The following is an 18938-nucleotide window of genomic DNA, read 5'->3' as shown; positions in this document are numbered from 1 at the left end:
TAAGCATCATTTGGAATCGTAAAAAATGCTGATGACTTTACAGGGGTCGAAAATTGTTGTGAGGTGTGTGTGTGTATAAATCTGTGTGCATGTCTGTCTTGTCTCCAACTTTATTGAAGTACTGTTGCAATATTTTATGCTTGCTGCATGCATTCACTCTATAAAAGATGATCAGTGTTCCAATAAAAGAAGCAGTAATCTAGCGCAGTCTGTAAATGTTAGCCAGATAGAACTCTTTTAAATGAAGACATATGGCAACATTTAGTATTAAAATGTTTAAACAACTGTCAACTTCATTCCAATCATTGTTATAGTATTTGTCCCTGAAATAAGTTGTTTTGTTCTGTAGCATTTGTACCCTGTGCTGGATCACTGTTTCTTTTGTCGAATTCTATATTCACTTATAAAATAGTGGCACTTTGGCCCAACATTGGTTGCGTCCTAATTTTTTAAATTCCAGCTGTGGAACGCAGTGTGGTCTTTTCTAAATGAACGGAAGCCTTTTGTACATTAATTTTATTCATAAACCTGCTGGCTTGCTGCTGACAGCATAGCTCAAAGTGCACCCTTCCTTTGAAATGTTGGCTGTGGAATTTGTAATTTTTTCACGCGACATATGACAGCAGGAACTGTCAAAAGCTTTTGAAGGTAAACGTGCTTCAGACAAAGAAATGCTTTTGCGTGTGCAGAAATTCAAAAGCTCTGTAGCTGTAGGCCCCTGGTATTTAGAATCACTGCTAATGAAGTGGTAGTTGTGTCACCTCATAAATGAACCAGGAGGCACTTGTATCATTTATGGCAGTATACAGTTTCCTTTTCAAAGTCTTTGTGTCTTAGAGGACCTCAACACTGTTCAGTTTGGTGTTTTTGCACCAAAACAAACCTCAATACAAAAACAAGCTGGAACATCACATGCAAATAAAAGCACTGAAGAAGACCTCTGTATAAACTGAAACAGTATCAAGGCCAGATAAATAATACTTACCTGATCAACTTCATTGTTTTTTTGTAAATATACACTTGTTTAAAATGGATCCCTGAAACAAAAAAAAAGTTCCAAAAAGAAATTAAGACTGGAAATGTTCAACAATGGGAAATGTTAATATTAAAAAAATAATAATAATAAATACATTTTCTGAACAGTGATGCAGCAGTGTTGCAGTAAAAGGAGCATCCATGAAAGGTCTAGTTGTTTGAGAGCAAGGATGGGTGAAGGCCATTCAACAGTTTAAGAACAATGTTCCTCAGCTGGGTTGCAAAGGTTTGAGATTTTGATATTATGATAGCTGTCTATGAAAATATCACTGTTGCATACATCAGCAATGCCTAGAAATGACAGTGACTTATCTGGGCTGTTTGAAATGGACTGAAGCACAGTGGAAGCATGTATTGTGGTTTGGGTAGTCAGCTAGAACATTGGACATTGTTTTGTCCAGTCCAAAGAAAAGTCGTGGGCTGGAGGTTAGGGAGCTGGCCCTGTGACCGGAAGGTTGCCGGTTCGATCCCCAGGGCCGACAGTCCATGACTGAGGTGTCCTTGAGCAAGACGCCTAACCCCCAACTGCTCCCCGGGCGCCGTGGATAGGGCTGCCCACCGCTCCGGGCAAGTGTGCTCACTGCCCCCTAGTGTGTGTGTTCACTAGTGTGTATGTGGTGTTTCACTTCACTGATGGGTTAAATGCGGAGGTGGAATTTCCCCGGTTGTGGGATCAAACAAGTATCACTTAACTTAACTTAACTTAAAAAGATCAGATTGGCATGTGTAACTTGCACATCTGTGAAGGCACCATTAACACAAATATATTTGGAGCAACATGTGCTGCATTCTAGATGACGTCTTTTTCATTGCACAGCTGTGTAATGGATCAGTGCGTTTGCTAAACTGGCCTGCCTGTGGTCCAATCCTGTCTCCTATCGGAAATGTGTGACACGTTCTTAGGCAGAAATATATACCAACATGGTTCTGTGTGGTTGCACAGCTGAAGACAACTGTAACAGAAGAATGACTTTTTTTTTTTATTTGAAAACACCAGCTGCCTTTTACATTTTATAACATTCCTCAAGAAGAATATAATGATAGAAGTGGTTCCCAATCTTATTACCTTATGTGGAATCACCTTAAGAAAATTCTTTTGTTCTTCTATAAAGGCTCCATTTTGGAGGTACAAACTTTTGTCACAACTGTAACAATATTTAGGCTTTTCTTACATGATGTTCTTTCTATTCCACTAGGCCCTACCAGCATGGAGGAGACATGCTGGCAGCCATTACAGACATGCTGACTCAGTGCTCGCGGAAGGATCAGGCCACTCCAGCAGCACTGGCCCTGCAGGGCCTTCAGGAACTGTGCAAATCTGAGGTCTGAAACAGAACTTTGTGGTTTGGGAAAAGGTTTGCTGCATGGGGCCAGTTGTGATCACAGGATGTGGTCCATTTTTAAATTTACAAAGTAACCCTTAGCGTTAGGCAGTCATTTACTGGAACAAACGTGTAGAACTTTGTTCAGAAAAGTCTATATAATGTGATTTAAAATACTCTTAAATGTCAAGTAAACAGTACATTTATGGACATGCTGTATCCTTAAAGGAATTTTCCAGTGTTTTCCAACCTAAACTTTCTCTACTGTGTCTGTAGCAAACCGTGGATTGCCATGGGCAGTAATTTAAGTGCATCCCTCTGTACTTAGACAAGACGAGAAAACCTGTTGACTTGAAACTTACTTATAATAGAAGCCAATGGGGTAGTTGCTGAATTTTATGAATAAACATATAAAATGACTATATAACAAATTCTTAGCTTCTGTATGCTATTATTACACTCTAATACAGGTCTTAGAATGAGACAGACACATGCTAATGTTTTATTAGAGTTGTTTTTCATCCAGATTCAAAACACTGGAGCAACACAGTAAAAATGTAATTAGGGGTCCAAGCACCAAAGGCATGCTGTAAATTTTACTGACATAAAACTTAGGCCTCTCACTACTCGGGCACACGAAATGAGCCTAATTTTTTCAACATTTTAATTAAGTATATCTTTAACGTACTTGATGACTTGAAACTGGATTTAAATAATCAATTTAGTTAGCTTAATAACTTTGCAATTACAAGTGTTTTCATAATTTATTCAATCTGTTGTTTATTGTTTGAAGTCAGTTTTTTTTTCATTTAGTCTTATAGGTAAAAAATAAAAAATCAAGAAATTGTGAGCTTTTCGCCCACCATACTCGCTACAAATTTATCATTGCCCTCTTGGCAGTTTCAAGTTAAATTACTAAAACTCAATAGTGTGTTTTATCATCTCAAAATGTAAACTACAGCACCAAAAATCTGACCCAGAGTGACCCAGGGATGCTACATCACACAATGAAACTTATAATAGTTATTTATAAAATCGTTTTCTAGAGTTTAATAACAGATCTTATGTGATGACACGTTATGTCAGCAATTAGATTGCTTCTGTGGCATTTTGACTTATTTGCTTAAAGACTTTAAAAGAATAAACCAAAGTAAATGTCAGTTTGTGCGTAACTTGAAAAATATCTTCATTTAAGGCCCCTGATCAGTAATCCTGGCATATGAAGGACTTCTGATAACCTCTTTGTCTTAGACTTTATTGAACTGATTAGTGCTTGGACCCCATCTAGTTACTTTCACTTTTCATTTTGTGTTCCTAATCGTTTACAGAATAAATTTAAAATAAATTTATTTGACAGAAGAATTAATGTTTATGTCCAGTCTTCATGTTTTACACACATTTAACAAACTTCTTTACTAACTGGATTCATAGGAAATTCAATCAATATTACAACATTTCTCGATAATAGTAATTCAGACAGGTTTGATTTGAAATTGTTCAGTGTAGAAAAGCTACTATCTAAAACAACCAGCGAGCCTACATGTGTCTGAGTTTTTATATATAATGTTGATAATGATATAATAGTTTTTATGGATGTCTAGTTTCTGTCACCACCGCTGTGAACAGTTTTCACTTGGCAAGTTTACGATTGCAAAGGACTGATGGTACAGAATTTAACTGTTTGGGTCTTTTGCTGCTTCAGGTAGTTGATATTGGCTCCACATGGAAGGCTCTTTCTCCCAAGCTGAGCTGTGAGATTAGACCTTTGGTGTTAAAGGCTACTGCTGAACTTCTCTCTCTAGTGCCCTCATTGCATATCAGGACAGAGGAGTTTGAGGTAGACCTACATGCTTTTTATCCACCCCTGCAGTGTATAATATCTGTGTGATTACCATAGCATTTTTATATGATGATGTGTTGTGGTGTGCAAGGAATACAAGCTGACTTTTGCCTCATTTTTGTTTCTTTTTACAGAATTTCAAAAGTGAAGCGGTCAGTATTTTGTGGAGTCATGCTCTGAGTCAGGTTGGTATACGTGTCCTAAAACAACCACACTGTCTATGAAACAGGCTTCTGTTTCGATTTGAATATCTGTGAACAAATGAATGTGTTTGCTACTTTAAGCTTAGAGTTAGCCTTGGCCTTTTCTACCTGTTTGCTCAGCTACCTCAATCTCTGACTCTGTTTAGAACCACCCCATTTATGGTGATGGAATTGAAAGCCTTGAATAATTGGTTCAACCAAAAAGCTTGTAACTCCATTTTTAGTCTCTTTAGTTTTTTGCAGAATTTGAAAGTTCCAGTTAGCCCTTACATTGTGTTTGAATTTCATGAAGAATAGATCAATGGAAATGGTCCAAAATGACTTTTATTGTTACTGAGTAATTAATAGTGCAGCATGCTGGGAGGGCATGCTGTAGATGTGTGCATGTGTCTGTTCTCCCCACTGAAATGTTTGAATGTTTAGTTAGTGTTAGTGGTTTGACATGTTAAGCCTTCAGTTTCTTTTCATGTGAATGTCCATTTTCAGGATCATGATGGTGGAATTTCACTTCTATCATGTTATGTATTTCTTGTTGTTGTCATTCTCTTTTACGAAACTATTAAAGTAACACAGTGAGTGATGGAAGGTTGAAGCTTTGTAGTTTTTACTTTTGTAACTGTTTTCCAGGAAGCTGAGGTGGCTAGCAGTGGATACAGGGCACTGTCTGAATTCCCTGAATCATCTCACTCCATCCTGCATTTACCTGAGCTGGTATGAACCTACTCATAGATTTTATGCTTTAAGGCTGCTCATGTTGGCTTTGGCAGTAGTGATTTCAAGAAGCTTGAAATATATAAATGAGCATTTAACCAGTCCACTAAATGTTTTATTGAGTATGGATGTAACAGTGGAACTTTTCATGATATATCAGTAGATTAGTTTGTTATATGTTAGTCTGAGGCCATTCTTTTAGCTCAGGGCTAACATATTAGCTTGTGACTGGAGTGTTAGATTGGAACACTATACAGTACAGTGTTTGTTTCAGTTGTACTTTGTGATGTTGAATGCTCTAATAAACTAAAATTAGGATCATTACAGTACCTTATATACCCGAGTTTTTTTGTATTGAACATTCATCAAAATGAGACACTACTCTGTTGTATTGAATCAAAACACATTTTGTGAATTGTGAGCATTCTGACTAACATCACATGTGAGTGTTACTGATGTTTGGGTAAATCGTAGTCACAGTCACAAGCAAACAAATAAATACCTTAAGTGTTTTTTCTATATATTGCAGACCTGGCACAGATTTATCGCATGACCTAGATGAAGAGTATTCCAATAAAACTTAACTCCTGTTAAATCCAGTTAAATTAAATATTCTACTTTCAAAGGGAACATAAGTGGATAAGTGAATGAGGACAATGGTAAGCACTGTATAGAATGGATGAGCGCTCTAGTAGATCTTTCATTTGGGTTTTTGGGTTTGAATTTTTTTTTCTTTTTTCTTTTTTTTTTCTTTTTTAATTTGTATGCAGAACTGGATTTCGTCAGTAGGTTAATTTGAAGTGACAGATGAGACACATTGGTTTCGGAACTTGAAGCAGAAAGAAAAATGCACAGCTCTCTGTTGATTTGTTTTTACACACAGTATTCAGCTTCTGTTTTTTTAACAAACAGTCGCTTCACTATTCAGAACAAAAATAGTAAATAAAAATAAGAATCTATAAAACATTGTAAAATGATTATTTTCTAACCTGATATCTTGCCTCGTCATTTCTGTTCCGTTGATATGCGTTCAGCTAAATCACTTACATTCATTTCATATGATTGGATAAACTGTAGCATGGAACTAAAGCTGTGCTATTTCATGTTCATGCATGTTGCTGAAATGCGACTGTGTTTTTACATGGGTTAATCGCTTTTTCTGCAGATTTTTTTGTCTAGTGCTTGCTTCAGTTCACTGAAATACTTCGTTTGGACATTTGGACCAATGTCCACCACTTGATGACCCCTGATGTACGTGATTGTCTTCAGCATTGTCCATGCTGTTTGTGCTGTCATTCTCACAGGCCAGACCAGAGATAAAGGAGCTGGATGATCAGGATGAAGAGGAGAAAGAGAATAAGAAGGATGAAGATATAACCGTGCCAGGGACTTCATACATAAAACTTGTTGGTCTCACGCCACAGCCAGTTTTAACAGGTATAGACTTGCTTCAACTCTGAAGTCCAGTTTGTTTGGCACACTAATAAATTATGCTGCTGCTCCCAGTATCATGATTTAGTGACAATGTTGAGCATAAGATATCTTGCATGAATATTCATTTTACATTTAAAACAAATTTGCATGCATTATTATCTTCTGCAAGCACTGATGTGCACTTTCTACTGATGTGCACTATATGAACCTTTATTAAAAATTCCAAAAAGGCTTCTAAAAATGGCCACCTCTAAATCCATAAATCCATTTCAATTATTATTTATTCTTTGTAAATGAAAGTAAGGAGCTTTTTTTTTCTTTAATAATCTGAATCTTAGTTTTTGATGAAGGCACATACAAACACTAAACTGACTCTTAGCTGTTTGAAATGTCAGCCTTTAAACAATTAAACATCTTTTTTTTTCAGTTGCAAGGCTTTAGTGAAAGGATTTACTTTAAAATCTCTCTTTATGGCTTGTTAGTGTTATTAATGTTCAAAATCTGCCAAGAACTCAAACAGATGTTCTTCCACCACAGAAGCCTGAGGGGAAAAAATCTCAGATAACACTTTATACTTGTGTTCTTAAGTGGTGAATAAAACTTATGGGAGTGTGCTTGGGAGCTGGTGTGCCTTTCACTGAAACAACAATAGACCACCAGCTCAACTTGCGTAGCTGAAATGAAATACCACTACACAGTTGATGTGACTAAATGGCAAAGTTAGTATTTGCCTTTGAGAATAAGCTTAACGTCTTATCTAGGGCTTTGTTTGAATCTTCATCTGAATGTTACACAGCCCGTCAGCTATTTCTTTAACTCCAGCAGTGTTTAAAGAGGTGATCTTGCTATCCCCCTGTGGTGTTTCTTTCTTTTCTGATCTCTACTGAGTTAAAAGATCTTTTATCTCCACAAAAGCACATAGCATCTTTAAATCTTTACACATAAGAACTCTTATATTCTCCCCTGCTCGACTCAGTATCACCTATCACATACAGATGAAATGATGAAAGTGGGCTTTGGAAAGGGCAAAAAGTAGATGCTTGACTGAAATGAAAAGAAATACCCCCACCATGAATTGTGGTGCCTGGAATTTTTAATTGTGCTATCAAAACACTCTTTGGACCTTTGAACTAGAACCAATCAAATGTTCATGTAATTGAGGAAATGGAGATGTTCTGACAGGTTACTTAATAGTCATATTTACTTTCATTTGTTACTAATAAATATACTCAATTTAAAAGGCAGTGTTAATCCAGACAACATCTGTAAATTAAGATTAGATATACACTACATGGCTTAAAGTATGTGGACACCCTTTGTGAGTATTGAGTTCAGGTGTTTCAGCCATGTCCATTACTGACAGTAGTGTAAAATCAAGAACATAGCACACAGTCTCCACAGACAAGCAGTAGAATGGGTCATACTGAAGAGCTGAATGACTTCAAACTTGGTGTTATCATAGGCCACCTCCTTTGCCACATGTCATTATGAGAAATTTCTGCCCTGCTAGATGTCCCTGAGGAGATTTCAGCCCTGGTTAACTGTTATTGAGATTACTTTGGAAATTTGACCATGCACACTTACAGAGTGGCTGGCAAGTACTGAAGCACATGGTGTATGAAAACAGGCTGTCCTCTGTAGAATTACTAAATGCAGAGTTCCCAACTGCCTCTGAAAGCAACACTAGCACAAGAACTGTGCATTGGGAGCTTAATGAAAAGGTGTTCCATGGCCGAACAGCTGAACACAAGCCTGAGGCCACTGTGCACAATGTCAAGCGCTGGCTAGGGTGATGTAAAGCATGCTGCCACAGAATTCTGGAGCAGTGGAAATGTGTTCTCTGGAGTGATGAGTCAAGCTGGCAGTCTTATGGATATATCTGGGTTTGGCAGATGCCATGAGAATGTTAATCCACAGCACCAATAGTAAAGCTTGGTGGTCTGTGCTGTTTTTCAGGGTTTGGGCTTAGGCCCTTAGTTCCAGTGAAGGGCAATGTTAATGCTGCAGCATACGAAAACATTTTAGACCAGTATATGTTTCCAACTTTGTGGCAACAGTTTAGGGAAGACCTTTTTCTGTTCCAGCATGACTGCACCCCTGCACGCAAAGCAAGCTCCATAAAGACATGGTTTGACGAGTTTTGTGTAAACACCTATGAGATGAAGAAGAACGTTGATTGTGAGCCAGGCCTACACATCAAACACCAGTGCCTGACCTCACAAACACTCAATTGATTGAATAGGCACAAATTCCAATGGACACTCCCAGTAGAATGGAGGCTTTTATTGCCGGAATGAGGTGCCAACTCCATATTAAAGCCCATGTTTTAGTAATAGGATGTCCATCAAGCTCTTTTAGGTGTAATGGTCAGGTGTCCATATACTTTTGGCTATAGATGTAGTAAAGGAGTGTATTTTGGTGTATTTTTGTAATGCTCTTTACACATAGAGTGAAAGGTTTTGAGAAGGAGGGAAAGTTTTGTTTGTTTTTTCGTTTTTAAATTATTACCTACACCTCACAGTACAGATTTACAAAGGGCTGCACAATAAAATCATATTTTTGTCATTATGATATGATAAATAAATTTTTATTTTACTAGATTTTCACACCGTATAAGCTAAATGAACACTGGAAAACAAACTACCACATTTCCAGCACTTTCTATTAGCCAAACTCACAACATAAACATAAAGCATTATTTGTTGTTTGTTATTATTTGTTAATGGGCCAAACTGGCAAAAGTAAGAGGCAACTGGCTATTAATGCATAATCATACTGCGACATTGCGGTGTAGGTGTAGCAGCCACATTCAAATATACTGTGAGGGCATAGCATTCCAACCGCACAACCAGGAACTGAAATTTTGAACTCAAATTTTAATTTAAAACTTACATTTAAATTTAAAAACTTCAGGTTTTTGTCCTGATGGATTGGTGCTTTTCACTCTGAACTAAACTTGTTTACGCTAATTAGTGGTATAAAGTAGAGAACATATGTAATATTTGCTAAACCTAAAAGTCAAAAGCCCAATGTTTCAGTAAACAGCACAGCAGTCCACTCTAAACAATCTACAGTAATCCGTGCTTCTGACTGTATGAGAAGAGACTTGATATGAGTCTAGAGATGTCAGCATTTTCAGCATTGTTGGTTTGTGATTCCCCTGGACAAAGTGTTCACTCACCCCATCGCGGGCGGTTTCTGCTAAACGTCTCAGGGTGAGCTTAGAGTTCAGCGTCTGACAGCACACACGTTAGAACAGGTTTTGATGAGTGTAACAAGGAGGCACAAAAGATTGTATGTCCATACACAGAGAAGTCACGTGCAATGAGAATAACATTTCATTAAAGGGCTTATGTCTTTAGCTTTTTTGTGATGAGTTTGATGTGGCATTTGAACATATAGTGCAAATATGGAAACTAAGCTGAAAAAACAGCCAATTTTGAATTCACTGTAGTTGTGATATCACAAGCATGATTACGTTTACATATGACCATCCAGCTGTTCAGCATTGTTCACTGATTTGGTTCTATTTCAACCCTAAACCATCTGCAGCACTTGAGACCTTCCTGACAGCCCTTGTAAGACAAGAGATGACCCAGATGCCTCGTGGAGTGTACCATTTAGCCCTGAGAGGGGCAAACCTGCGCTCAGACCAAGGAAAAACTGTTGCTGGAATCCCTGCATTTATGCTGAAAACTTATGAAAAGAACAAGCAGCCGGGACTGAAACCTGGTCTAGCAGGTAAATACACAGCTTCTCAGTGATACTGATTATCATCAATGTCTAATTTTGTTGATTTTTATTTTTCTACATTTGAGCGTGACAGCTATCATTTATATTGTATGACAATTTTATGATACCAGGACCAGTGCTACAAAATAATTTGGAACAAAACCATTTTAGCTTATGTTTTTGCCGTCCGTAAAGTTACTTTAAATTATGACTAAATTATACTTAAATTATTTGCAGAAACATGGTTTTGTATGGACAGCAATGATATAGTTATTAATTCATTAATTCACCTCTAGTTTGTTCAAAAAGCATACATTGAATAGAAGTTGAGGTTGATCAGATTTTATGTGTGTAAAAGTCGTGTCTATACTTTTCAGTGTTCAATGTGTGTTTATTGTGTACCCTTACTGTATTGTATATTGCTGATGAAATATTGATCAAGTACAGGTCTCATCAGCATTTCTGTAGTAAATATTATGTACTGTGATAATATTTTTGAGCTGTCATTTTAAAAAAAAATGATGCAAATAAAAAATGTTACTTGCAGTCTTTAAGATGAGAAAAAATGTTGTGTCTAGTAGAGGAACCAAAGCACAGAATTTTAAAACCACTTGCAAATAACAAATTGAAGTTTAATTTTAGGAGAGTTATACTTATTCTTTCTTTTTCATTTAACAGTTGTAACATAATAACTACATAATACAATACAATACATACATATTTTTTGCTTGTGTGCATTACTTTTATATATTTTGTGTACAAAAGTAAGAATACAGAGCTCCTGAGTGGTGCAACTGTTAAAGCTCTATCATCAGGAGATCACGAGATCGATCCCTGGTGATGATACAGCCATCCGTAGCTGGGAGGTCAAGAGAGCACAATTGGCCTGGCTCTCTGGGTGGGTAGGAGGCCCCCCTCCCCTTCTCCCTCCGTTACTCAAATGCAATGCTAGTCAGTGCAGGCATCTGTTAGCAGACTTAACAGAACTGGCGGTTGGTGCAAGACCTGTGAAAGCACTTGGAGGAAGCCTGCTCTAGCCTTTGCCATCCTAGCGTTGATAGTATCATGTGATTGGGGGAATTGGAGATGACTGTGTATTGTTTTGGCAACTGGATCTTGAAAAATACGGGCTTTTTCTTCTTTTTTAATTATTATTTTTTAAATATATTGTGGTGCAGAAACCCCATTTAAATATTGTTCTTTTTTAAATCTTTGGATCGGAAATCTTCAAAATTGCTTATGCACTCATTTTACCACACATGAATGAATAACATGCCCTAACAGTTGTAATGACTTGTTTGTTTCAGCCGGTCTGCTGCTATGTTATGACCTCCCTGTCCAGACAGACAGAGATGGACGACCAATTAACCGCTTCATGGTCAGCAGAGGTCGGAGTTTCCAGCAGACATTGACCAGCCTCATTCATGAGGTAGAATACCTGTTGTTTCACTGAAGATTACAGTCACGGACAGTAAAACTGTATATGTTGTATATGTGGAATTACCAGTCCTGTCTTCTCTCCATTTACTCCGTATACTGAAAAAACTTGCAGTAGTCACAGTGTGTGTAAGTTATCATTACAAATGACAGTTTTATTACCATATCTTTCAGTCAGCCTTGCCAACTCCTGCAGTCTAAACTACCAGTCGGGTTGTATTAGTTTTACATTTGGATGTTGAGTAATATTATTTTAGGAATGGCTACTCGTTTTACACATTGTCATCACACTAAAAAAGTTCTATACACAATTCTTTCAGCTGCTCACAAGTAAAGCATATTCATAGCCATTTCATGTACTATCTTTCTGTAAGGAAGCATTAAAAATCTTCAGACATGTGGTTCCTATTACCAACACTGTAAATAACTGACTCAGTAAGGTTCTCGCGAATGGAGAGTTGCACATCAAAGCACTCTTACAGACTTTATGTAAATTTTAACCATTAATTAAGATTAATTTTTGATAGTGAAACTCCCATTTAAGTGAATGCAGTGTTATTAGTGTTGCCATTAACTTTACAGCCTTCAGAATATATAGCCAAAAACTGCAAGAAAAAACTTTTTTAAAGAATACAGTTTTTTAAAGAAAACAATATATGTGGACTTTATTTACATTGAAACTTCTGAAATATTTTTACAAGGAAATTTACACCAGATTAAGAAAATCTGGGGTTATTTCTACTGCTTGTTTTATAGAAGGTCAAAGCTGCCGGAATCTTTACTGTAGCAAAATCACTAATAAACACTAATAATAGATACATTACCCTCATCCATGTAAAACTAATTTCACCCAAATAGTGCATATGAGAACTGAAGATCTAAGGACTAAAAGAGAATTTTTTTCCAACAGTAAGTCTTCATGCATTTATTCTTAAGGGAAAAGGGGAAAACAATCTGGTTTTCTACATCTGTAGTTAAAAAGCACTTTTTAGTGCTTTTAGTTTTTTGTTTGTTTTTTTTTTTTAAAGTATATATAATTTTTTTCCCCCTGAGACACTTCATGAATCCTGTCCTAGATGCAGACAGTTTTTGGCCCATCTCTTGGTTCTGCCTGTTGAAGTCTATAATAGGAAATTTTCAGTGACATGTTATCTCTTCATTCTTATCTTTGTTTTGCTCTTTCTCTAAGGTGAATATCCAGCCTTCAGAGTGGCATCGCTCCCTCCTTCTTCCTCAGGCTTGGCGTGGCTTCATGATTCGAGCATACCATGCTGTCCTGCAGGTATGTATGTTTTAGTGCATGTAAGATGACACTTCAACCCCTATTTGTGTTTTGTTTGGATCCTGTGAGTGCATCTCTCAGCAGTGTGTCAATCACTTCTCACTTGCACTACCATGCCAGCTGCAACTTCAAAGAACCAAACACAACTGAAAGCTCCATATGTGCACCCATCAAATTGCAGTTAATTACCACTCAGAGCCATCAGGAAAAAGGAAAGCTTTCAGTACACCAGTGCAGACATAAAAGGGTGACAGTGCTGCAAAGTGACTGTAAAGGCTAGAGAAAGATTATGCACAATGACTAAAAAAGTTGAAGTTACATTCATGTGGAAATGGCAGCCCACTGTATAGGTCTAAATCTGGTTTATTCATGTTTATTGAGGTAATTGATTAGTATGTAAATAGTAGCTTTAGGGTTTGTATTTAGCAAGCATCTTAGAGCAAGTAATCAGTCATAAGGGCTCCTAAGCTCTTACAAGTGCTGGTATCTTGTTTTTAAAACCCATCTGCAGCTGCTCTGGCTAACAGCTTTGCAGCATAGGCTCTACTCATTTGTTTACTCACTAGATAAGCAGAAAGAGGATTCCAGCAGCTGATTTGCAGACTGTGAGACACCCATTACATACATGTTAATTGTGGCTTAAAGCTATAGCTCAGCAAAAATATCCAAAACATATTTTTCCCCTGACCCCAAACATAGTCTGTCAGCCAAAAGATCATCTGTGTTTGTGATTTTCCTCTTTAGTATTGTCCTGGAGCTAGAAGAGTAATGAAAGCATGGGGAATTAGCACTATGCAAACTGCATGCATAAAACATCACATGGCTCAAACTGCATTTGGTTGTTAAGTAATCTCAAATAGAATAATTCTTTGTCACTGTTTGACAATGATAATAGAAATGTATGTAACATAAAAGCACAGTAGCAGCAGGAATCTTGAGGCCAGCATTTTGAATATAGTTTTGTCTGTTTTTATAAAGCTACATTAGCCTCATAGCTCCAATGTTATGGTCTTTCAGGGTCGAAAGGCTGAGCTGGAGATGTTGCAGAAGCAGGGGAAAGAGAGTCCAGAGGAGCTTCAGTATAAACAGCACTGCGCCTGGCTCTGGTGAGCATGTGATCATGCAAAACACACACACACACACACACACACACACACAAATTCCTCTGTGGCAAGTAGGGATATACCTATATGGCAATTGTGCATTGATGCATCATCTTTTTACATGTCTGCCAATGCTGATCATTACCATGTTTCACTATCTGTCAGTGTGATGGATGAATCCGTTTTGGCAGATGCCAGGAGAACACTATATACCAGAATGCAACAGTAAAGTTTGGTGGAGGAGGGATAATGGCCAGGGATTGTTTTTAAAGGCGATGGGTTTGGTCCCTTAGTTCCAGTAAAGGGTGGTGTTAATGCTACAGCATACAAATATATTTTAAACAATTATATACTTTCAACTTGTAGCAACCTATCCCAGTATGACTGTGTGCAAAACGAACTCCATAAAGACATGGTTTGATTAGTTTGATGTGGAGGACCTCCAGTGGCTTGCACAGGACTCTGAACATCACTGAAAACTTTTAGGATAAACTGGAACAATTTTGAGCCAGGTCCTCTTGTCCCACATCAGTGCCTGACCTCACAAATGCTCCTTTGAATGAATGTACACAAATTACCACAAGCATACTCCAAAATCTTATGGAAAGCCTTCTCAGAAGAGTGGAGGCTGTTATAGCTGCAAAGGGGGTGATTCTCTATTTATATCCATAGTTTTGAAATGTCCAACAAGCTTTTATTGATGTGATGGTCAGGTGCCCACATACTTTTGGTCATGGTGGTCTTTACCTAAACATAATTAATCATCACTCTCATGACTATGGCCCAACCAATATGAACATTTTATGGCAGAAACTCATAGTATTAAGTAAAAGAAATATTGTAGCACTATGAGATGTCGCTTATCATGAGTTTACTATTTTTGTGAGTTCAGAGATAGTGCTGTAACAGGCAGTTATCATGATAAACGTCATTTTACATATTTTTTAATACTATCCATGATGGTTTTGTGTTTGTATTGCCTCATATACGAGTATGTGACTGGGAGACTGCAAGTTTAAATCCAGATGAATAAGCACAAAAAGTTGCTAATTATCAGTGCATTACCTGCATTGTTTCAACGGATAGGCCAATGTATCGGTCTCATAACAAACAAATAAGTTTTATAGTAGTTACTGAATAATTTATTATAGTTTTTAATTAATAAAACTTAAAATTAAGAACTGAATTAAAAGTGTAAGGACATAAACAGACACCATTTCTCTAGGGCAGCACAATATATGTTGTGTTAATTGCTGTCATGATATTGTTCTTTGCAATATTATATTGCAGAATGCCTTAATATGCAAATGCCTTGCATCTCAGATGAGTATTTCTGGGTGTTTTGATCAATTAAGGTATTTACATGATCCAACAAATGTATATAATGAAGACTTTTCTTTAAGTGCATCACTTTATGGGTTCACCGGTGTCTTTAAATATATTGAAGATATTCGTCCGTCTTGCACAGGCCTGCCATTCCCATAGCCATGCAGTCTGCCAAACACATCATAACTCGCACCCCAGGACTCCGTTTTGACAGCCTGTAGGCCAGTGAGTGAGTGAAATGGTGTGAATTCAGATGGTACCAGGAACTCAGTCCCCCCTCGGCATTCTGGGTTCTCTAGTGTTCCAGGCACTTCGTAGTATAAAGCACTGCATTTATGCCCCTCCTGGGGATGTGTAGCCATCCTCGTGCTGTCAGGCGCCCTGGAGCACAGCGGGAGCTGCAAGGTGGTATGAGATCACTGAGGCCTGAGGGGTCACTGACTTCACCCCAAAAGACAGAGATGTCAGGTGAAGGATAGCTGAGGCTGAAGAGCACTGGAACAGAGTAAAGCAAGAGTGTGCTGCATGTGGATGAGTGTTTCTGTGTGTGTGTGTGTGTGTGTGTGTTACCTTGACTCTTAAATCATTGCCTGTTGGGATGAAAGGTTTTTTTCCATGTGTCTGCAGGCTGTGGTAAATCAACTCTCCTTTGCTCTCTCTCTTTTCAGGGTCAGAGACCAGCTGACTGATGTGGTGAAGGCTGCAGCCAAGTGAGTTACTGAGGCTACAGCTGGCCCCCCCTCTCCAAACCCCTTCTCTTTCTCTTTCAGTTTTCTTCTCATTACTTTTACTCTTCATTTTGTTCTTCATCTCTCGCTTACTCACTATAATTCTTTTTGTTCTTACCAGAACAATGAAGGAGAGCTCCATAAATTCTCTTTAGGTGAATCAAGATGTAAACAAAGTCATTCTTTTTTTTTTTCTGGTCATTATGTTACCAGTGGTGGTAATATAAACCAGACCTCTGAAGAGTTTAATGCCTCTAAATGTGCAGTATTCGTGCTGGAGGGAAACATGCAGCTTCTCCAAAAAAATTTTTTTTTTTTTATTTTTATTTATTTTAGCATTAGGTTCACTGGTCATTTTGCATAAAAAGGTGTTGTGTCCCTTGATTGTTCTCATCACCACCACTGTTAAGAAATTGGTAAGTTATTCTGCAATAAACCATTTCACATCATTCTAAATGACTTTGTTTACATTTCAACCACTGAATTTTGAAGGAATATTTGAAGGAGAAGGTTTGAAAAATCCACTTCGTTTTGATGTTTGGTACCTCAGATTCACATGATGTCTACTTACTGGCCTATTTATTTATTTATTTATTTGTTTGCTTTGGAGAATCACCTTAACTGTATGGATGCACAACTGCCAGTGTAATTTAATTGTATTTAACTTTATTTTTTATTGGTAGATGATATAAACATTGACAGGGAGCACTGAGGTTTTGTGAGATTTCAATTTTGCATTATATTTTTGTTTCAATATTACAATATATTGTTAATGTCTTAACAAAAGCTTGCAGCAGCAGTTAATATAACGAGATTTTTTTCATGTAATTTTGCACCACGTTTGTTTGTTAATTCCTCAGATAATTTTAACAGAATGCAAATGGTAACTATAGTTTTCAAATAATGTGTAAAGTAAAAAAATGACAAACCTGGAGATGCAATGATTTTGCATGACATCCACGATACAAAGATGGAATATCCTCTACGTTACACATACATTATACAAGATAGGATTACTGGTGAACACGTGTATCAGAAGGTGCCGATTCCGCTGCACCCATTTGGAAAAGTTAGATGAATCATATTGGTTACATTAATAATATTTGTAATCACACATGCATAATAATATGATTAAAAGTACTGAGCACACCTAGTTAACTTTGATTTTTGATCATAGTGGCAACATAAAAATGGTGGTGGAAGACATGAACTTGAGAAAAACTGAACAGGAGCAGATCTTCACATGGCTGAGAATGTAATGCATGATGAGACTGAATCAGCAAGAACAGTTCATCCACAACTAGATAGAGGGATGTTATAGTAGCGTTACAGTACAAACCCCCCATTACAAAGGTGAATGACCATCACGACTGACCAGTAACATAATTAAACATCTATGGGAGATTTTGGGCTGTGTTGTTAGACAGTGTTCTCAAGTACCATCAGCAAAGCACCAGTTGCAGGAGTATATTTTTGAGAATGGTGTTCTTCCAGTGAGGTTCTGGAAACATATAGAACCTATACCAAGGCACGTTTAAGCTGTTCTAGCAGCCCATCATCTAGATAGATATCTCTGTATATTGTGTATATACTGCCAGTGTGTAAATAGTTTGTCCCGTTACATTTATTCACTGTGCTGAATTTATTTGTGTATTTATGCTGTATTATAAATCTGAATATGAATCATCTCATGATTCAAAATTATTTAAGTACATGTGTAAATCTGTGTGGTTGCAGAGACAGTCCGGTGGTGCAGGGGAACTGTATTCTGGCACTAAGCGGTCTGGCTGTTGTTCTTAGCCGCTATGAAAGCAGTCTGTCAGCACAAAGTGACGGAGCAGTTGAGGTAAGAAGTCTTCTGCCTCTTATTTGACATGCCTATTCTATATTCTAAATATTAAACAGGCTTTTTCTTACCAGCATCAGAAAAGCACAACAATTTCAGTTTTATATGATTGTCAGGACAATAGTGTTGCTTCTCAATTATGATAGACCATTTTCTATCTCAAGGTGGGCCCTGAGATTATACCCAGTGTCCACTGGCTGTCTATGGTGATTGATACACTCCTTAGCATTGTGAGCAGCAGCAGTCGACCCAAAGGACAAGTCTTCCCCTGGTTCATTCATGTGAGTAGTTCCCCAGACCTGTGTTAATGTGAACTTCAGCAACCACTCTTCACCTACAATACTCATCATACCTGAATCTTTTTTGAAAACAGTAACAAGGTGCTGTGTAGGCACTTCTCTTGTTTGCTGATGAGAGTACTGAGAAGCAAAGGAATTGTGCAAAAGCACTTTTCTGTCTCTGTGTGTTGATCTGTTAAAGAGAAATGCCATAGATTTTTCAGATTCACTGCGTAATTCAATCATTAAGATGGAAGCAAAGTCATTGAGAGCGATTTGGTGTGAAAACTTTCAGTTACAATTGTTTACAGTGGTGGTGATCAAAACTAGACATCAAAAGAGTTTAATGGCTTTGGAAGCTCCGTCGCAGGAAGTTATTCTATGAAATGGTTAAGAATACATTGTCCAAGACATTGTTTTCTCTATAATAAACCACATCAAACCACTCTTAAATATTTTGTTTGCATTTCCATAACTGAGTTATGCAGCAATAATTCAAGATGTACCTGAAAAATTCACATTTAAGTTGCCTCTGACAGAGATAAATGTACAGACTGATTAGGACCGTAGAAAAACCTGTATATCCTATGAAAAATATATAAAAGATCCTATAGATTATCAGATATCACTAATAGAAATGCAAAACAGATTGTGTAGAGTA

At 37.4% G+C, this 18938-nt stretch overlaps 1 protein-coding gene across 5 annotated transcripts in view; it reads left to right on the top strand.

The window, feature by feature from the left end:
- The window catches only part of focad (focadhesin), an 83059-nt gene that overhangs the window by 43798 nt on the left and 20323 nt on the right, over positions 1 to 18938 (top strand). For all 5 annotated transcript variants that reach the window (XM_017718850.2, XM_017718846.2, XM_017718847.2 and 2 more), the window contains exons 15-26: positions 2232 to 2358; positions 4060 to 4194; positions 4332 to 4382; positions 5028 to 5111; positions 6416 to 6548; positions 10098 to 10286; positions 11585 to 11706; positions 12904 to 12996; positions 14014 to 14102; positions 16094 to 16135; positions 17891 to 17999; positions 18164 to 18280. In XM_017718850.2, coding sequence (XP_017574339.1) covers positions 2232 to 2358; positions 4060 to 4194; positions 4332 to 4382; positions 5028 to 5111; positions 6416 to 6548; positions 10098 to 10286; positions 11585 to 11706; positions 12904 to 12996; positions 14014 to 14102; positions 16094 to 16135; positions 17891 to 17999; positions 18164 to 18280 — 1291 coding nt within the window. The remainder of the gene's footprint in view (positions 1 to 2231; positions 2359 to 4059; positions 4195 to 4331; positions 4383 to 5027; positions 5112 to 6415; positions 6549 to 10097; positions 10287 to 11584; positions 11707 to 12903; positions 12997 to 14013; positions 14103 to 16093; positions 16136 to 17890; positions 18000 to 18163; positions 18281 to 18938) is intronic.

This window comes from Pygocentrus nattereri, chromosome 2 (genome assembly GCF_015220715.1).
Source record: "Pygocentrus nattereri isolate fPygNat1 chromosome 2, fPygNat1.pri, whole genome shotgun sequence".
NCBI classification, from domain to species: Eukaryota; Metazoa; Chordata; class Actinopteri; order Characiformes; family Serrasalmidae; genus Pygocentrus; species Pygocentrus nattereri.
Note: the sequence above shows the minus strand (reverse complement) of the source record. Positions and strands in the feature narration are given on the sequence as shown.